Genomic DNA, 20424 nt, shown 5'->3' with positions numbered 1-20424 from the left:
CATCTGTCGGTCTGTCAACATTTCCTTTGAAGTCTTATCTTGTACATAATAGATCTACTAGTATATATTTTGGAACTTTTAAAATTTTATTACGTGTTTTTAAAATGCAAATTTAAAATTTGAAAGTCTATCTGTTCCTAGAGTTTTGATCAGATAGCTTTGCAACTTGGTATTATGATTTTCTGGGCAGTCTTCACAAACTACTAAAGAGATACTTTTGAAAGTTTGAATTTGTAAATTTTTATTAATAGATAGCATTTTAAATAGAAATTTTAACATTGAAGATTTAAAGGCATACTGTCACGGATTTAAGGATCTTATTTCTCTAAAATGGATAATAAATAAAAATTACATTAATTTTTGAAAACCAAATCTAGCTATCGCATCACTTTAATTAAACCATGATGGAGTGAAATCCATATCAATCCTCTTGGCAATTTTAGTTTTTGAATTATGGACCATTGCCATAATTCAATTATTTTCACAAAATATCATTAATAAGTGAAGTATGGTGGTTATGTAGATGTTTGAATAAAGTACATTTAGGGGAAATCAAATATATTTTTGTTCAGGTAATACTTTGTTAGGCCATTAAATAGGTCAGTGGTCTGTGACAATATGCCTTTAAAAGTCTTATCTTCTAGAATTTTAATCAAATAGTTATGAAACTTGGTACTATGATCCCCTGAGGAACTCTCAACAAACAAACTGAGAGAGATTTTTGAATTCTTATATAAAATCTTTAAAATTTAAATTTAAAATGTGAAAGTCTTATCTACTAGAGTTTTGATGGGATGTTTCTAAAACTTGGTACTATGATTCTTTGGGACATTCTTCGCAAACTAATATAGATTTTTTTATTTTTTTAAACTAAATATTAAACATAACAAAATTGAAAATTAAATAGTTGAGCCCTTTAGGCTAATAGGTGGTATGAATGCATATTTTCCCAAATATATCTGTATTATTGGTTCTGTAAATGTCAGTAGCTGGTTATAATTTGTTTTCACTCCTACTCAACAGACTCATTTCACCCATATTCAAAACTGTGGAGGAAAAGTGCCCCCCCCCCCCCCCCCCCCCCCCGATGACTCCCCACTGAACCTCAGAATGTGAAACTCAAGTCCTGTAGACCGGCCTCAGTGGCGTCGTGGCAGGCCATCGGTCTACAGGCTGGTAGGTACTGGGTTCGGATCCCAGTCGAGGCATGGGATTTTTAATCCAGATACCGACTCCAAACCCTGAGTGAGTGCTCCGCAAGGCTCAATGGGTAGATGTAAACCACTTGCACCGACCAGTGATCCATAACTGGTTCAACAAAGGCCATGGTTTGTGCTATCCTGCCTGTGGGAAGCGCAAATAAAAGATCCCTTGCTGCTAATCGGTAGAGTAGCCCATGTAGTGGCAACAGCGGGTTTCCTCTCAAAATCTGTGTGGTCCTTAACCATATGTCTGATGCCATATAACCGTAAATAAAATGTGTTGAGTGCGTCGTTAAATAAAACACTTCTTTCTTTTTTCAAGTCCTGTATGATGATATCAATGCATTGTTTTTACATGTATGTTAAAAAGATGTTACCTATTTTATTGTTTCAGCTGTTTCAGCGATGTCTTATCAAGGTGCTCAACATTGACCTCTGGAAACTCTACCTCAACTACATCAAAGAAACAAAGGGATCCCTACCATCATACAGGTACTGGAATAAATGTTTTTGTGGCCTATCATCTGTAGATCAGGGGCCTAATTCACAAAGCTCTCTTATGCTCTGCTAGACAACAAAGCATCCTCTTTGCAAGTCATTTAGCATTGCACTGCGAGATCGCAAAGTTGCGAGAGTTTAGTGAATTAGGCCCCAGATTTGTTCAGAAGAATATTATTAATCCAATACTGGTCCAACCGGAGGGAACTATAGGTTTCGTCACCATCCTTCTGTCTTGTCTTGTCTGTCTGTCTGTCTGTCTGTCCAAGATAGTTTACTGACTTTTTTTTTAAATGCCTCAAGACACTGAGTTAACATTTTGTGTACAGTTTTATATTGTACTGTTGTAGGTCAAGATAGACTTTTATGGTGATTTAAGTATTTTTCGTAGAGTTATGGCCCTTGAACTTAGGCAATACAGACTTTTTGTTTTTAGACTTCTTTTTTGGGGGAATTCCTCAAAATATGGAGCTTAAATGTTGTGTCTAACTGTACCACGTACTGTTACAGATCAAGTTTGACTTTCGTGGCAATTTACCCATTTTTCACAGAGTTATGGCCCTTGAACTTAGGATATACACAAATTTGTTGGGCCAGGTAGGGGATATGTATTTCTTCAGCAGTACTCTCACAATGCTTGTTATTATTTCACTTTGAATGAAAATTCAAAATTCACAAAATTCAAAATATTTTACATGCATATAGGATTGATTAATTATGTGAGTGTCATTTATTCTTATGTAGAAAATGAAGAATAGAAATATTCAGCATAATTGACCAAATGTTCTACCGTACATATTTTGTACCATATTCAGAATTTTGTTTGCAGTTTTAGTTTTTTCTTTTAAGGGAGAAGATGGCCCAAGCATATGATTTTGCACTGGAAAAAATTGGGATGGACATCATGTCTTACCAGTTGTGGAATGAATACATCACATTTCTCAAGTCTGTGTGAGTATAATAATCATTGTTTCCTGCTTTCACCAAATAAGAAAATGTAATTACATGTACTGCCATTTTGATGATTGCGCACAGTATTTTGTTTTCTTCATTTAATATCCCAGGCACAAGTGACTGTGATGGATTTAAGGACCTTATTTCTCTAAAAATGGATAATAACTAAACATTATATTAATTGTTGGAAACCAAATCTAGCTATTACATCACCTTAACTGAACCATGATGGTGTGAAATCCATGTCAACCCTCTCAGCAGTTTTAGTTTTTTGAATTATGGACCATTGCCATAATTCAATTATTTTTACAAAATATCATTAATAAATGGAGTATGGTGGGTATATACATGGTTGAATATAGTACATTTAGGAACAAATCAAATTATATTTGTTCAGATAATACTTTGTTAGACCAGTGGTCTGTGACAATATACCTTTAAATGTTAAAGTATTTTCTAATACAGATTTACTTCACTGTAACTATGTGTTGTTTATTTAGAGAAGCGGTGGGCTCGTATGCCGAGAACCAGCGTATCACGGCTGTGAGGAAGGTTTACCAGCGGGGGGTGGTCAATCCCATGATTAACATAGAGATCCTCTGGAAAGACTACTGCAACTATGAAAATGTAAGTGAAGACATGCTTACTGGTGGATCCCGTTTCATCCATCGTCCATTCATCCATCATCATTTCTAATTATCCATCCACTCTTTTACACCCTTCTATCCATCCATCTGCCCATGATTCCATCCATAAATCTATCCGTCCGTCCGTCCATTTATCCATCTATCCATCCATAAATCCATCCTTCCATCCTTCCATTCATCCATCCATCCATCCATCCATCCATCCATAAATCCATCCATCCATCTATCCATCCATCCATCTATCCATCCACCATCCATCCATCCATCCTTCCATCCATCCATCCATCCATCCATCCATCCATCCATCCATCCATTCTTCCATCCATCCATCCATCAATTCATTCAATTCATTCATCTTTTATTCAATTCATTTATCCACCCATTAACCATTTTCATCCTTCCATCACTTTCATATAGTAAGTATAAAGATGCAAACTTTTAATTTGTACTGATTCCATGTTTATACTGGTATTTTAGTACAGTTTTATAATAATTCTGTTCATTAAAGTACATGTAAGTAAGTAAGATTGTTTGGTTTGTTTGATTCATAGTAAAAATGTATTTTCAAGTTAATAAGATCATATTCAATTGGCATTATGTTATATTCTCTTTTCATTATAGGGGCGGGATGTAGCCCAGTGGTAACACGTTCGCTTGATGCGTGGTCGGTCTAGGATCGATCCCTGTCGGTGGACCCATTGGACTATTTCTCGTTCCAGCCAGTGCTCCACAACTGGTGTAACAAAGGCTGTGGTATGTACTATCCTGTCTGTGGGATGGTGCATATAAAAGATTCCTTGCTGCTAATCGAAAAAGAGTAGCCCATGAAGCTCTCTCAATATCTGTGTGGTCCTTAATATGTCTGACGCCATATAACCGTAAATAAAATGTGTTGAGTGCGTCGTTAAATAAAACATTTCCTTCCTTCCTTTTCATTATAAACTTCAATACGTCATTACATTCAGACTGCAATAATAAAATTTTCTTTGCAGAGTATAAATCCGCTGATAGCCAAGAAGATGACAGAAGACCGAGCGAGGGAGTATATAAATGCCCGTCGAGTGGCTAAGGAATATGAGGTTGTCACCAGAGGGCTGGATCGAAATGCTCCCTCAGTTCCACCACAGAATACAGTCAATGAAGCCAAACAGGTGGGTTGTGCTGTGGTCAAAAGCTGGAAGTGGCCCTTTGCTTTAACTTTATTTACAAATAAAATGTTTTGAGTGCGTCATTAAATAAAACATTTCTTTCTTTCTTTTTTTAACTTTATTTACATGCCCCTATACCACTACGATTTCAGGCATGTCCATCCCGGGTCCATGGCCAGGGATCGGACGCGGGACAGAAATAATAGGGCAGTTTAGATAATTACTTTTAATAGGGGAGTGGGACTTTAAATTCAAATTAAATATTTTGAAAGTGCAAATAAAACATAATATTATAATTAAAATTATTAATTCCTAATTTTAAAAAAAAGAAAATTCAACTAAATTTAGATGCTGTTTTAAATCGGGCATTTCCAAAATTAAAATTAAGTTAAAATACATTGGCCCCAAGTATTAGGCTTTGTTATTTATTATTATATCAATAAATGGAACAAATTATTACCATGACTCAAAGAAAAATTGGAGCCATTGATTGGCTGTTGCAGTGAGATCAGTCCATTGAAAATGGAAGAAACGCCATTAGTAAGAGGTTAAGTTAAATGGTTGTGAATTTTTTTTAAAGTTTCAAGTCTTTGTAAATGACGTTAAACAGGATTTTTATTATACAATACATTGTAGCAGATAAATATTAGCGGCAACAGTGTTTAAAATGTTAATAAAATTGACCATTTACTCGAAAAATCAGCAATTATTTATTGTCAGATATAAATACTAGCCAGAACAGTTTCTAAAATGTTAATCAAATTGACCAGTTATATTAAAAATCAGCAATTTATGTTATATATCATTATGTTGGATATCATTCTGAATTTCGGTGCAGCTTGGTGTTTAATTATTTAGGTCGATCTGTGGAAGAAGTACATAGGATTTGAAAAGAACAATCCTTTGCGGACAGAAGATCATGCCCTAATAACTAAGAGAGGTAAAGTATTGTCTTGTAACTTGTTCATTTTTATAGATAGAAAGAGTTAGCACAGTGGTAGTGTTCACTTGATGGTCTTATTAGAATATTAGTACCATGTGTGTTTTTTAATACTGCATAATGTTTTCTTGATAGTCAGTGATATTTTTTTTATACTACAGTGATGTGGGTTTTTTTAATACTTCACTGATGTTTATTAAATAATGCAGTGATGGGTTTTTTTTTCAAAACATCTTTATACTGCTGTGTTGTTTCTTTAAACTTGTGATGTTTTTAGTACTTCAGTGATGTTTTCGTTATACTGCAGTGATGTTTTTATCAAAACATCTTTATACAGCTGTGATGTTTTTTTTAAACTTGTGATGTTTTTAGTACTTCAGTGATGTTTTCGTTATACTGCAGTGATGTTTTTATCAAAACATCTTTATACAGCTGTGATGTTTTTTTTAAACTTGTGATGTTTTTAGTAAACTTGTGATGTTTTTAGTACTTCAGTGATGTTTTCTTTATACTGCAGTGATATTTTCTCTAAACACCTTTATACTGCAGTACTGGCCATGGTGGCACAGTGGTTAAGCCATTGGACTACAGGCTGGTAGGTACAGGGTTCACAGCCCGGTACTGGCATCAACCCAGAGCAAGTTCTTAAGGGCTCAATGTGTAAGGCCACTACACCCTCTTCTCTCTAACTAACCACTAACCAACTAACAACTAACCCACTGTCCTGGACAAACAGCCCAGATAGCTGAGGTGTGTGCCCAGGACAGCGTATTTGAACCTTAATTGGATATAAGCACGGAAATAAGTTGAAATGAATGAATGAATGATATACTGCAGTGATGTTTTCTCAGTACTTCAGTGAAGTTTTCTTTTTACTGCAGTGATGTTTGCATATGAACAGTGTCTGCTTTGTCTCGGACATCATCCTGATATCTGGTATGAGGCAGCTGCCTATCTAGAACAGTCCAGTAAACTGTTATCGGAAAAAGGGGTATGTTTTTGTGATGAGAAAATGAAAGTATATATTGGTTTGTAACTTGAATTTAATTTAATTTTTTTCCAACCTGTGTTTTCAGTGGTAAAGCTGTATATATTAGTAGTCCTGCCTATGTGAAGAAAAGCTTTTTCAACATTTTAGTTTTCTTAGCATACAGTTTTGTATACTTTTTGAAGGTTGATAATTTTGAACTCCTAAACAAGAATTATTTTTTTTCATAGAATCTTCTATTTCATATCATGTTTAGGACAAAAACTTGATGAAATAGTAGTATGTTTAATATACTGTTTATTACCCAATAATTAAGGATTTTTTTTTTTTTTTTACGGGGCATGAAAACAAAAATCATTCGCAAACTGTGTGAATTGGCAAAATTTGCGGATGATTTTTTTGTTGTTGTTCATACCCAGATGAACGTAAAAGAAAGACTACTTATAATTAAATTTGAAACATACCTACTAATAATAACATTAAAATTTCATATTTTATTTTGATTTTGTTTGGGGGGGGGGTGAAAACAATAATTGGTAAGACAAATTACCAATATAGAATGACATCATCAGGTATGACGACATAATTTTTACATTCATCTAGAATTAAACAAACTCCCATTCCTACGGCTAGACCAATGGGATGAAGTTATATTGTAATGAATGTAACGGAAAGTTTATTATTGATGATTAAAACAATGTAACAAATTATTAAAAGGAATGGAAATAAAAATTGTACAAAATCAAATCAGATGAGTATTTAATTTCACAAACAGATATGGTGGGGCATTTAACATTCTACTATTATTTATCACTTTCATATCAACCAAGTTATTTTGGCAACTATTTGTGTGTTTGTGCAGGATGCCAATGCTGGGAAACTGTTTGCTGATGAAGCGGCTGCCATCTATGAGAGAGCCATCTCGTCTCTGATGAAACAGAACATGTTGCTGTACTTCGCATATGCAGACTTTGAAGAAGTATATATGATCTATATTAATTGTTCTGATTTATTTTTAGCTCCCCTTTGCATGTGAATTTATATGGTATCAGTATAATAATATCCCCCATCAATCTAATAAATATATAATTTTTTTCATTGTCGAGGTCTGACACAGGTTCTCTATTAAATAATAAAGTTGATTCAGTGGGTTATTGTATGAAATTTGAATAATGTTAAAAGGCTTTAAATAACATATATTGCACATTTTTTAATATAATATGTTTCATTTTTAGTGGACAAGTTTATTTTATTATGTTTCACATTAGGTTATGTTATGTATTTAAAATTGATGTGTTTCATCTGTTAAAATAACATATTGCACATTATTTAATATACATGCTTTGTTTTTAGTGAACAAGTTGGTTTTTATTATATTCACATTAGAAATTATTATGAATTTAAATTAAAGTGATAAGTTTTATCTGTTTTCAGAGTCGCATGAAGTATGAGAAAGTACACAATATATACAAAAAACTCCTAGATATACCAGATGTTGATCCAACTTTAGTAAGTTCATGTACAGAATTCTAAAGTTGTTGAATTAATTTGACATTAAAACTTACGTGATTTCAAATCTTATAATTATGGGATAACTATGTTATATTTGACAATTTGCAGATGTTAATGCTCGTTTTACAGTCGCAAATTGAGTTTTACCATTCTAATTCAATAAACACATTTTCTTTTTAAAAATTGTTTAAATAATCATTTTATGGAATAAATGCAGATATAACAAAACCTAGTCACTAGTATCGTGTTTCAAGTCATCCGCCTTTATAGCCCAAGCAGATTAAAAAAAAAATTGTTTAATGTGTAATACTGTTGCTCCTAATATCGTTTTTGTATGTTATTGTTTTATTAACTACAATACCAACCATTATTACCGATTTCACTTATTCCGAATACTCATCATGACAACTGGTGCTTGATAATGAAGATTCATAATATGGCAAAGTTGCCATTAATTACTTCCGCATTCCTGTCAGCATCACACACATGACATCACACAAATGTTTATAAACAGCATTTACATAATAAAATTTAGAGGAGCACGCATTTTGCTTCAGAAAAAGATTAACGTTGGTATTTTAAGAGTAAGTACATCCAACTAAATAGTGAAAAGTAGCATATAAATATGTAAATAGGCTCTTGGGGAATTCCCACATTTCCGACACGTTAACAATAGCAAGTAAATACTTAATCCATCATTTACATTACAATTTATTTGAATTATTTTTTTCAATTCAGGCCTATATTCAGTATATGAAGTTTGCAAGACGAGCAGAAGGTATCAAATCTGCTCGGTTAGTGTTTAAGATGGCCCGAGAAGATAAGAAGACAAAATACCATGTTTATGTAGCTGCAGCTTTAATGGAATATTACTGTAGTAAGGTGTGTATAATGGTGTGATGTGGCCAGGTCGCCAAATGCGACCAGTGTCCCGTGTGGGCGACTTAAATAGTAAAAAAATAATGGTATTAGTCACCCAAATAATATTCTTTAGAGCTATAACCTATGAGCTACTATTAATATTTGTATTCCACATTAAAATCTTACTCGTGGTTCTCTTACCATATTTTGCCAACATCCATTATTATTTTTTTAGCCACCATATTTTTTGGTGAGTTTCGAGTCCTGTGTATAGAGGTTTTTTTTAGAGCCAGGTGGGGTTTGGGGGGGGGGGGGGTTGGTAATTATTATTCCATAATTCCATTGTTCCTTCCCCCTTATTTTCCCTCCTTTTTTTACGACTGTTGCTCAGCTATAAACTCTTGACGTTTATTTCATTTTACATTTATTTACATAATTTTTCATAAATTGTTCGACACCCAGTAGCCAATGTCATTAATACCAAAATATTGCATTGCTTGACTAGAAGCATGTTCGATATTGTGAGGAAAAAAGACACTTTGTTGTTTCTGTTCAGGCTGATAGTAAGCCAGTAGCCAGTGTCCTTAAACAATGATTAATTCATTTAGTCCTAATTTTAACCATTCACATCCCGTGCCTTTCATGTCTTCCAACTACAACAGACGTACCATGGTGCTTGGTAATTTTACTGTAACATTTTATTTCAGGAGAAAAATGTGGCTCTGAAGATCTTTGAACTAGGTTTGAAGAAGTTTGGAGATTTTCCCGAATATGCGTTATGCTACATTGATTTTATGTCTCACTTGAATGGTATGACAGTGTTTGGCTCTTTTCGGTGATTCACAATGATCTTATAGTTTGAACTCTTAAAGAAAAGTCAAATAAATACCGGTACTAAAAAATAACAAATAATAAAACTAATAGAAGGAGCTGTTTACAATTGTAAACATATTCACAAGTATACAAACCACATGGCATTCATATGCCATGGGAGGGTAGGGTTAATGCAGGGCTCGAAATGCAGTGTTAGTACACGCACCGGTGCATGCTGATTTTTGTGTGTGCATGTAACTTTTAAAACTGGGTGCACGCGGTGCATGCTAATATTTTTCAAATACTGTGTATTGCGTATACTAGTATCCTGTTGTCTACCAAATTCAGACTCAAGTTGTTGAATTTTGCGTATGCATTTCGTAATCTGTTTGCCACATGAAAATAATAACTTTTATCTTATGGGCGCATCCATTTTGTATCCCATAATCCTACTTACAACAATGGCGCCTTTTCGGTCATTTCCGTGAAATATATTTGCGAAAATTGCCGGCAATATCTCGGTTATATCCGTGAACGGTATTAGGGAAGGTGGTCGAGACCGACTTTGGGGTAACACAGTTGTTGTCGTCACTGACAAATTGAACTCCGCCAGATCTGTGATCAATACAAAGTACCGTAACTGCCTTGAACATTTTCGACCTCAGATATGGGCACTTGATCAGATGATTGCGAACGTGCAGGTGCGTTACTCGCGTAGTTGACTCGAAGTCAGCCAGTGATTATTTCAATCGCAACTTCTCGTCGAATTCCGTAGGCTAATTTATATTATACCAACAGATCTTATCCAGTTAAAAAAGTTGATAACTTGCTTAATACAAAACACAAATATCCGTACATTTTGGTAATAGGCCTATTATAGATTTCTGTATGGCGTTTACGTTGGGTGAAATTTTCAAATTTGATCAAGAATCAGCAATAAACGCAGTTGTATAACGTTCCAGTACTGTTAATAAATAAATATAGTTATTGCCGAATAATTCTGAATAGCTTCGTATAAAAAAAAATCAACACTGTAATCAAGGTAATTAAAATAGTATTTTCCTCATTGTTAAGGATTTACCTTATTTTTGGTGCATGCAGAATTTTAATGGTGCATGTAACTTTTTTTTCAGCATGCACTTGGTGCATGTAGATTTTTTTTTTCATTTCTAGCCCTGTAATGCCAGCAGATGTTGGAGGGTTTTTTTTTTACAGAAAATTGAAAATGTAGATAAAAATATCCCTGGCAATTTTTTTTTTATTATTCACACATAAAGGATAACAAATAAGCGTAAACTTTGTATGTTTGAGAAAATGTAGATACTTGTGAATAGTGTATAGTATGTGGTTTGCTAAAAATGTTTAAATGTTTAGCAATATATATATATTTTTTTTTTTCTCTTAAAATTTGTCATACAACATAAAGAGCTGAGTGAAATGAGAAAATGAATATATTAAACCTTTTTGGGACAGAACTTAGTATCTTTTATCCTAGTTATTATCAAGCAAAGGAATGTAAACCTTTGACCATACAATGTAAACAAACAATTTTATGTTAAAAGTTAATAATAATAATAAAAACTTTAGTAATAACAAGGTATTTAACATTATAAAATAACGTATTTTCTTTTGTATAGCTATTCTAGACATCAAGGTTATATGTAAGAGACAATAAATATGCATTGACTGATTACTCTGTGAAATGGTTACCGTCTTAAGATATGAGCTTTATCCATCTCTCCAAAGTCTCATGGTATTCATCATTCTAACCATAGCAGGATAAAGCTGATGATAGTAACCAGTTTAAGGAGTTATTGTCTATGTTGATAATTTAGATATAAAACAAAATGTGCATAATGATAAGTAAAGGTTCAGACAACACTTCTATCTTCTCAAAATCACCCACCTAATATTAATTTGTCTTTTATTGTTAAAGTGAGTGTCCTTTGTTAAAGAAATTTGACAATTTTTTAACTTGCATAATGCATTCTATATTTTAAGTTTATATTTCAGAATTATAATGCTATTATTTGATTTGTTTTATTTACAGAGGACAACAACACACGAGTATTATTTGAAAGAGTGCTCTCATCAGGTCAAATACAGCCAGAAAAATCAACGTATGTTTTTTAAACTAATTATTTTAAATGTGCATTGAACTAATTGACTTGATGTTTGTAGGGTGGGGTTTTTTTTACTTAAAGGTAACTTTAAAACTAGAACAAAAACTATTTTGCCAGGTTGTAGTAAAATATCAGGAGATAACATTACATAATTTTTCATTTCCAATTAATGCTATTTCAATTTTATGAAAAAATATTGAAAATCCTGCATTAAATTACTTTTTGGATCAAAAGCAAAAATACCATTGAGTTAACACCTTTGAATAGTGATGTAATTTGTATTATTTTCCCCATCTGCAGCTTTCTAGTGATATAGAAAAAGTCACATGTGGAGAACAATGTCATCCTTGTTTTCTAACAAAAGTTGAAACATTTAGCATAGGTATTTCGTAAGACACTTTGCATGAAAGAAAAAGTAGGAAAAACATGTTTACTCGTTTAATACTGGGAATACAAAGTATACATTAAAATAGATATAAAGTGGATAACTCATGGTTCATAATTTTGTTTAAAGTTAACATTTAATAATGAATTAAGGTTGTATTTTCAGGGAGATCTGGAGTAAATTTTTAGCATTTGAATCTCAGGTTGGTGACCTGGCTAGTATTCTCAAAGTGGAAAAAAGGAGAGCTCAAACTATAGAGAAAGTAAGTTCTGTGTTCGTACGGCAGTTTCCAGGAAATATTTCCTCTGCTGCAAGTTTAGTGTTATTTTGCATTTTTAAAATATATTTTTAAAAATAATTAAGTGAATAACTTTTACATTTCTAAAATTTATAGGGAAACTGTGTTAATATTAATTTTTCTGTATTTCTGTGTAATAGCAAATAAGTAGTAATACAGAAATCAGAACACACAATTATTAATTTCAAATGTATGTGCTTTGAGGCTTTGTAAACTACATTAATTATAAAAAAATATACACCATTAATACACATGGTTAAAAAGATCATAAGAATGAATAAATTCAGTCTATTCTATCAGTCTTGTTTATAAGTGTATCAGCTTCGTCTCCCCTCCACCATCATTTCTGCATCAAATCTTCACATTAAGACAAAACCTATGGAGACATTCGGGCAAAATGAGCTGGCCTGAATGAAACCTTTTCACCTTGTATTTCCATTATTCTACTCAACAATATTAGTTGTAATCCATGTAAAAATGCATAGTGATTCATTTGAAACCCTTTATGGCTGTTTGGCAGTAATGCCTATATGAATAAACATTATTATCCAGACTTGGACTTTTTTATTTAATTCATGCAAAAATCAGCCTGCCCCACCTGTACAAAAAGAGCAGCTCCTATGTCTATGGTCCGATGTCTACTAATGCAGGAGTTATTACAATCAACTTTAAAACAAATGATCAGCTATTTAAGATCATTTATTACATTTACTTATAAGTTTTAATTTTAAGAACAGATTTCTGAAACTGGTTAAGTTCACTTATTGAAAATGTAATTAGTTTATTATTTTGCATCTTTCCTTCTTCTTTTTTTTTTTTTCTTTTTTTTTTTTTCTTTTTTTATTATTATTACTTTTTGGGGGGGGCTTTCTTTTCAGATTTTCCAGAATTTTTTAAACATTAAAACTTGTTAATCTGAAACTCAAGAGTTCTGGTTGTAAACCCTTAATATGATAGTATTATAAACAGTACGATTTTAAGATTATCTTCTATGTATTTGTTTACTTTTCAGGTGCAGGAATTTGAAGAAAAAGAAACAGCATTGTTGATAGACAGATACAAGTATCTGAATCTGTTACCTTGTTCAGAACGTGAACTACAATCTCTGGGATACTGGGTATGTTCATGCTGTACAAAAGATTTGTACTAAATAATTCTCACCTGTATGTAAACAAACCTATTTAAAGGCGCAGACCCTAGTTTCAGCCCGTAAGAATGGACACTAAGTTTAATTAATCTACAAACCTGCAACACACATTTGGATAAAGTTATAACAGAGAAACTAAAGTCTGTGATGTTTAAACGGGGAAATACCGTCTAAAAATAACTAGAGCTTTTCATGATAACCATTACTTCTCAGACAAACGTGCATTTTTAGAATTATTAAAAATGCATTTTGGGGAATTGCAAACACCTGGATGACCAGAACCACTTCAGGTGTACGAAAATTAATATTCTAAATAATAAAATGTAAGTACTTCTAATTTAAATTATCAAAAACAGCTTTAATAGTGAAAAATATGTCATAGTGTTTAAAAACTAGGTTGTGATACTTTAATATTTATTTTTAAGAATGAGCATTGTTTTTTCAATTTGTTATTATATGTTAATTGGTGATACATAACCATGAACGTAGGATGCCCTGTTAATACCATCATTTGAAAACAGAATTAATTTCATTGGTTCGGCCTTGAATTGTTCGGTTGTTGTTTTTTATTAGTTTTTTTAATTATTATTTTATTGAAAAGGTATCAAATTTTGACTTCCCTTAAAGTCTACCAATGACAAATATGTTTTTATTTTTATTATAAAGTTTTGTGATTTAGGCACTTCGAGTATGATGTATAGTTAGCCTAACAGACTGTTATTACTGTTTTGCTAGGACTTGGTTCGACACCATGTGGTCCAGATGCCACTGGGAAGTTTAAAATCTGCCAAGAACCACCACCGGAATCAGATTGGAGACGATGCCGAGAGTAGGCGACCACAGTACCCCAAACCAGATGTCGATCAGATGTTACCTTTCAAACCAAAGGCCATTGTCCGTGAGTCAATACTGAAGCTGTTTTGCTTTCTTCATATGGTCTGTTAAGACAATCAGATTAATTTGTATTAGATGTGTGGAACTAGGCCCCATTTCATGAAGCTATCTTAGCCCTAAGATCACCTTACTACCGTGTGCACTTAAAGTAATCTCAGCACTAAGATCGCTTCGTGGAACGGGGTCGTGGCCTGCAAGAAAATATTTTCAACTGAGGGTAGGGAAGGACATACATACTATAATGGACAACTATGAGTTATTTAGGGTGGAGATAGGACATGAATGTTTAATGACACCCCAGCACAAAAGTGCACATTGGCTACTGGGTGTCACAAAAAGTAAGTATATAAAAATATTATGAACAAACAGAAACCATTAAAATACAATCATGCAGTCACCTATCTAAGACAGGACTACATTTCCCCCATAAAATGTCCCTCAATGCACTTAAACAATTCAAAATAAAAAAGAAAGGAAAGTCAACTAAAATAAAACCATTGCAGAGGAGCATTATCTTTACTCGTTCTTTGTTTTGATTATTATTTATCGTTCTTTTATGTTTCACTTCAGATATTGGTGCCCACCCAGTACCTGGGGGAGTGTTTCCCCCTCCACCCGAGGCAGCCAGTCTAATTACAATTCTTCCACCTCCAGACTGCTTTCATGTAAGTTCTCCGACAGTAGTAGTTGTCGTTTTCAACTTAGTATGACCTCTGATCAATGAAATGGACCAATATGGCATAAAAGCAAAGGATAAACAAGGAAGTAACTTAGTTGCTGTCACATGACTGGAACAGATAAAAAAGAACTCATTGGAAGAGTTACGCTATTTCATTGGCTGTTGAGATGTTTGGACTAGTCTAAGTTGACAGGGAGAAATGTCATAGGTCAGAGGTCCGGCTAAGTATTCACAAGAAGAGAAAACATTTTAGAATGTGACATTGGCTGTTGCTTGTTTAAATGGGAGTATTTTATTTTTAAAAAATCAAATTATGTTAAACATAGTTGTTTCTATTACTTTTATCATTGCCTTCTAAATATTTAAAATTAATTTCTAAATTAGTTTTTAAGAAGAAATATTTTTAAATTTGTTTGATTTTTTTCCCCACCTCCAATCCCACTATCGTCAGTTATATTCACATACATTCATTTATCTGTTGTTTCAGTTCATGGAAAACTATAGTCCATTTTGCAAATTGTAGATAATAATTTTTTCAAGTTCAAGTTCCTTTTATTGCCTTAAGTTTTACAACTCATCGGCATCATACAAAAAATATAGCATATATTATACAGATATGTACACAGTAATGTACAGGATAATGGTGGAGAGTGATTTAACATTATAGACATATATAATACAAAGTATCACAGTACTGCTGACTTATATCACATAAAGATATAGGTCGTTATTACCTAAGAGAAAATTTAAAATACTTGAGGTGCTATCGGGATACACATGTATGATGCACTACATTGTACATCACTATTAGCATTACGTCTTTATTCCACTAGTTAATTTCTTACCTTATTTGCCCGTTGTAAATATTTCCCAAGGTTATTAAGATCTTTATTATTGTCAGTTCTTAAAAGTTGTATAAGCTTGAAAACACTTGGACGTTTATAATAATATTGTTTTATAAATTGTGTTCTTATAGCATTGTATCTTGGACATTGTAGAATGAAATGGTACTCATCTTCTACTTCATTTGTATTACATACTGTACATAATCTTTCTGATCTTTCAATGTTTCTGTATCTACCAAATTCTATATTTAATTTATGGGCGCAGTCTAAATTTTGTAATTTCTTTCAATTGTGTAACGTCCAACGGTTTTGTAAGATAACTTTGCAATTTAAATTCAGTTAATAAATATTTATACATATTACCTTTTGACGTTGCTGTTATTCTATTGTAAGATTGTTGCTTGAATACATCACACAATCTTTGCTTAATTACACTGTAAGTATTATTATCAACTTCCGTTAGACTCCATATATAATTTAAACCAAGTGCATTTAGTTCCTGTTTAACATCCATTAACCAATTGTTATCAAGCTGATCCATTTCCTCATATATAGCCATTAATATGCAGTTATTAGTATTATGTAGTTTGATCCAGTATTTAAAAATTCTTAGTTTTCTAATAATATACAATGGAAATCTTCCTAATTCATTATATACAAAATCATTACATGTCCCTTTCCGTACACCCAGTAACTTTTTACAAAATTGTAAATGAATCTTTTCAACGTCTTGGCCAGGGTGGAAACCCCATACTTCCGATCCATAACTAAGAACACTGTTGACATAGGTATCAAATACAGATAGCATTGTTTCAATATTAAAATAATTATTTTTACATATGTTATGAATTGAGAATAAAGCTTTACGACTTTGTTCCGCTGCTCTTTTTTGTGTCCTACTAAATTTTCCGTTATAATAAAATAAAATACCAAGGTAATTAAATTCATTGACAACCTCTAGTTGACAACCATTATAGAACCACTTCTCATTATCTCGAAGTTTGCCTCCATTTCTAAAAACAATAATTTGGGTCTTCGTTGTATTTACTGTTAAATCCCATTTACTTGTATAATTAGATATTGAATCAAGCATTTTTTGCAATCCTTCGGGTGTTTCAGCTAGAAGCACCATATCATCGGCATACATTATTAGAAATATATTTAACATTTGTATATCAACATATGGACAATTATCTGATAGTAGGTGCATTTTGCAATCGTTAACATACATAGAAAATAATATTGGTGACAAATAATGAACATTGGTTTTATTGAAGCAAGTTAACACTAGCAAATCATAACGTTAAGCCACTATTTGTACCAGAAAACTTCAGTTCACTGTGAATTAATGGGAAACATTATTTTTCTTTAGGGACCATTTGTAGTAATGGAAAAGTTTATAGAACACATGAAAAGACTGAAGATTCCAGAAGGTAATATATTAGTCTTTTGACATTAGACTTTCGTGATTTTATATGACACTTGCATCTATTGATATGTACAGTATTTTGAGCAAAGACTGCAATATATGCTTATAAAGATCTACAAAATAGTTACATAGAAATTTATAAAAGACTTTCTTCAATAAATAAGATAATGGTGAACAGGCAAGCTGCCTATAAAATTGAGTCTAGACTCAAAACTCTTAATAGTCTAAGACCTTAATGTCATACAAATTGAATGTGTGTGATGTCACATAAAAGTTTTATAAGCAGTGTCTTATTTTTACTATATTTTGTATCAAGGTCAGTGGAACATTCATTCATTTTTAGTACATAAAAAAGGCTCTACTATTAACTCAACTTTGGAACAAGTGGACTTAAATTACAGTAATTGTCTTGTTGTAGTAATCATATATGCAGTTCACTGGAATCCATGTTTTTTTTAAATGTTTATGCAGCTGTTTATATTTTGTTTTATAGCACCAACAAATGTTCAAAATGGTGTAGATGGAGTAATGAAGGTTGATCCTGGATCGCAGTACTCCATCGACATTCTGACAGGTGCGAAGAAGCGAAAACAAACTGAGGAGGAGAGCGATGATGAAAACATGGAGACGCCAGCAGCCCCAGTAAATGACATCTATAGAAGTCGGCAGCAGAAAAAGGTTAAATAGTCCTCGTCGGTTGCTGAATATGTGGAGAAATGTGCACAAATTCTACACTCTTACATACACTATAACATGGTCTGGTGTCAAATATTATTAGCAACAAACTGAACCAAGAATGAATGCTTCAAATGGCAAGGATGTTGGAATTTGCAATGAATGGTGGAAAGGGCCTACTGACATTGCAGACGTTACACAGATGGTCATGCATTTACTTTGTGAGATGTTTTCTAATTAATGTTTACCAGTAAAATAAAACAAAGAAAGCAACCGTGTGTGGTGCACGGATCTTTTAACTTGCAAAAGTGGAAATGCTTGATCGTGTTATTTACATTGCAAGATGTTTTTGTGTAAAATATTTACCAGCAACGAAGCAAAACAAGAAAGAATGTTACAGTTGCATGGATCTGTTGAATGTTCACTCAAGATGTATGACCTCTTGTTTTATTTTTAATAATGGGATTATACAAATCAGTACATTCTTACAAAGAAGACAGGGCAGAACACAAAAACATGCTAATTAAAGATTTATGTTTTAAAAAAGAAAGCATAACCTTTAAAAGTAAAGGTGGCAAAATGACATGGTCTTTGCCCTTCACTCATCCTTGCTGATGGTTTGGAAAAGGGGAGCACAGGAGTGAGTGAAATTTTGATAGAACTAAAAGATGGCCAGTTTTTTTAAAACATATTCTAAAATACTATATGATTGACACCCAATAGTTATTAATTAAACGGTATACTCAGGTGGCATTATTGAAATGAATTGTGTTTTCTTTTGTCAGTGGTATTCATTACAATTTTGCAATATATTTTGCTGTACCTGCAAATGTGGTGTTAGGAATATATTTGGAAGCATATTCTCGAATGGGTTCCCAAAACATAATTATCACCATTGTAAAGAAAACACTAGATGCAGATGTAAAATAAAGATCACTGGAATTTAAGATATTGTTCGTTTTGGAATGGTGCAGAGAATATTCAGTAGATGCTAAATGTATAAGAGACAGCTTTTAAACAAATTGTTTTAAGGGGTTATATAATATGTTTCACCCCCATTTCCCGAATGTAATTACATGTATATTTTTTCAGTTATGTGTGTCATAAATTGTGTTAAATCCAGATTTTAGATAATTTTTGTAACATTGAGCTTTTAACAGGGATGCGATACGCATTTTAAAATAAAAGTTGAAATGGTCTTTAAAAATTGGAAACCTCTATACCATACTTCAATAAATGTAATTTTTTACAATATCAAATCTAAGTCAGCAAAATATGTAACAGTTATTTTACACACACAAGACACACAAAAATTATGAAATCAGTTTTTGTTTTGTTTAAAAGCTGAAAAATCCCTGTTGACAAATTAAAAAAGGGGACTTTATTATCTGTCAGACTGATGCAGTTTCAAAACCAGTTAATCTTCACTTGTACATTATCTTAAAAATGATTGTAAACCTCAAAGCAAGTATTGGGGAAGTCAAGAAATGGAGAATTCATAATCAAAAGAATTTTTATTAAATTTACTGGTCGGGGTAAACCAGTATGTTATGCAGTGTGGAATTCAAATTCAAATTTTATGAATGGTGCTGTAGCTTCTGGTTTTTTCCTCATAAACACATTCCCCAATATTAATATTATTATGTTTGGTTACCTTATAATTTGTTAACTTTTGACAATAAAGTAATTAAAACTGTTGATCCTAGTTATAAGGCAGAGTATAATGTTACATATTTCTTATGTTTTGCTGCACATTTTCCCCAAGTCCTGATATTTATAGTAGCTCAAAATTAATTTTAATGTGAAGCAAGAAAGGTGTGTAAAAAGTAAACTATTGTGAATTTATGTTCATTGTATCATTTTTGTTATACCCATTAATTGATATCCATTGTTTGTAACAAGGTAGCACCTCATTTTTGTTCATCTTATACATTGTACATATTCCTGAATTAAGAATAAATGAGTACTAATATTGAGTTCTGTCTTCATATTTTGTGGACAGACATTTTCAGTTTTCTGTTGCATAACAATGTGATTAATAATTATAGGATATATAACGAACTTCCATTTCGTATTATGTTTATATCCAGAGTGAAATAAATTTCAGTTGTCACGAGCTTTAGCTATTAGACATTGTTATTATGCTTTAGATATATATGATTATGAATATTGTCTGATGTCCATCTTGTTTAGGAGAGCACTTATATAGGCTCTGCCTGTTGTGCAATCCTTTTGATTCTTTTTTGATCAATAAAATATCTCAAAACAAAAACAATGAAAATATTTCACGAGGGACATAAACATGATTCGAAATGGTAGCGAGTTTAATATCTTATTTATTACCCATAATCGATCTTAATTTATATCACTCAACTCATTTGGTTGG

General features: G+C 32.4%; 1 protein-coding gene across 1 annotated transcript in view; it reads left to right on the top strand.

Annotated features, from left to right (window-relative positions):
* Positions 1-20014, top strand: part of LOC121370536 (cleavage stimulation factor subunit 3-like) — a 66828-nt gene extending 46814 nt beyond the window's left edge. The window contains exons 5-21 of the mRNA XM_041495839.1: positions 1597-1694; positions 2550-2651; positions 3155-3281; positions 4294-4452; positions 5308-5389; positions 6271-6380; positions 7240-7356; positions 7812-7886; positions 8628-8771; positions 9458-9560; positions 11614-11683; positions 12237-12333; positions 13382-13486; positions 14252-14414; positions 14981-15075; positions 17307-17367; positions 17857-20014. Of these exons, the coding sequence (XP_041351773.1) occupies positions 1597-1694; positions 2550-2651; positions 3155-3281; positions 4294-4452; positions 5308-5389; positions 6271-6380; positions 7240-7356; positions 7812-7886; positions 8628-8771; positions 9458-9560; positions 11614-11683; positions 12237-12333; positions 13382-13486; positions 14252-14414; positions 14981-15075; positions 17307-17367; positions 17857-18050 (1902 nt within the window). The 3' untranslated portion in view covers positions 18051-20014. The remainder of the gene's footprint in view (positions 1-1596; positions 1695-2549; positions 2652-3154; positions 3282-4293; positions 4453-5307; positions 5390-6270; positions 6381-7239; positions 7357-7811; positions 7887-8627; positions 8772-9457; positions 9561-11613; positions 11684-12236; positions 12334-13381; positions 13487-14251; positions 14415-14980; positions 15076-17306; positions 17368-17856) is intronic.
* Positions 20015-20424: the final 410 nt, after the last annotated feature.

The sequence above is a fragment of the Gigantopelta aegis genome, chromosome 4, assembly GCF_016097555.1.
Source record: "Gigantopelta aegis isolate Gae_Host chromosome 4, Gae_host_genome, whole genome shotgun sequence".
Classification (NCBI taxonomy): Eukaryota; Metazoa; Mollusca; class Gastropoda; order Neomphalida; family Peltospiridae; genus Gigantopelta; species Gigantopelta aegis.
The sequence above is the reverse complement of the archived record's forward strand: the minus strand, read 5'-3'. Positions and strand labels throughout refer to the sequence as shown.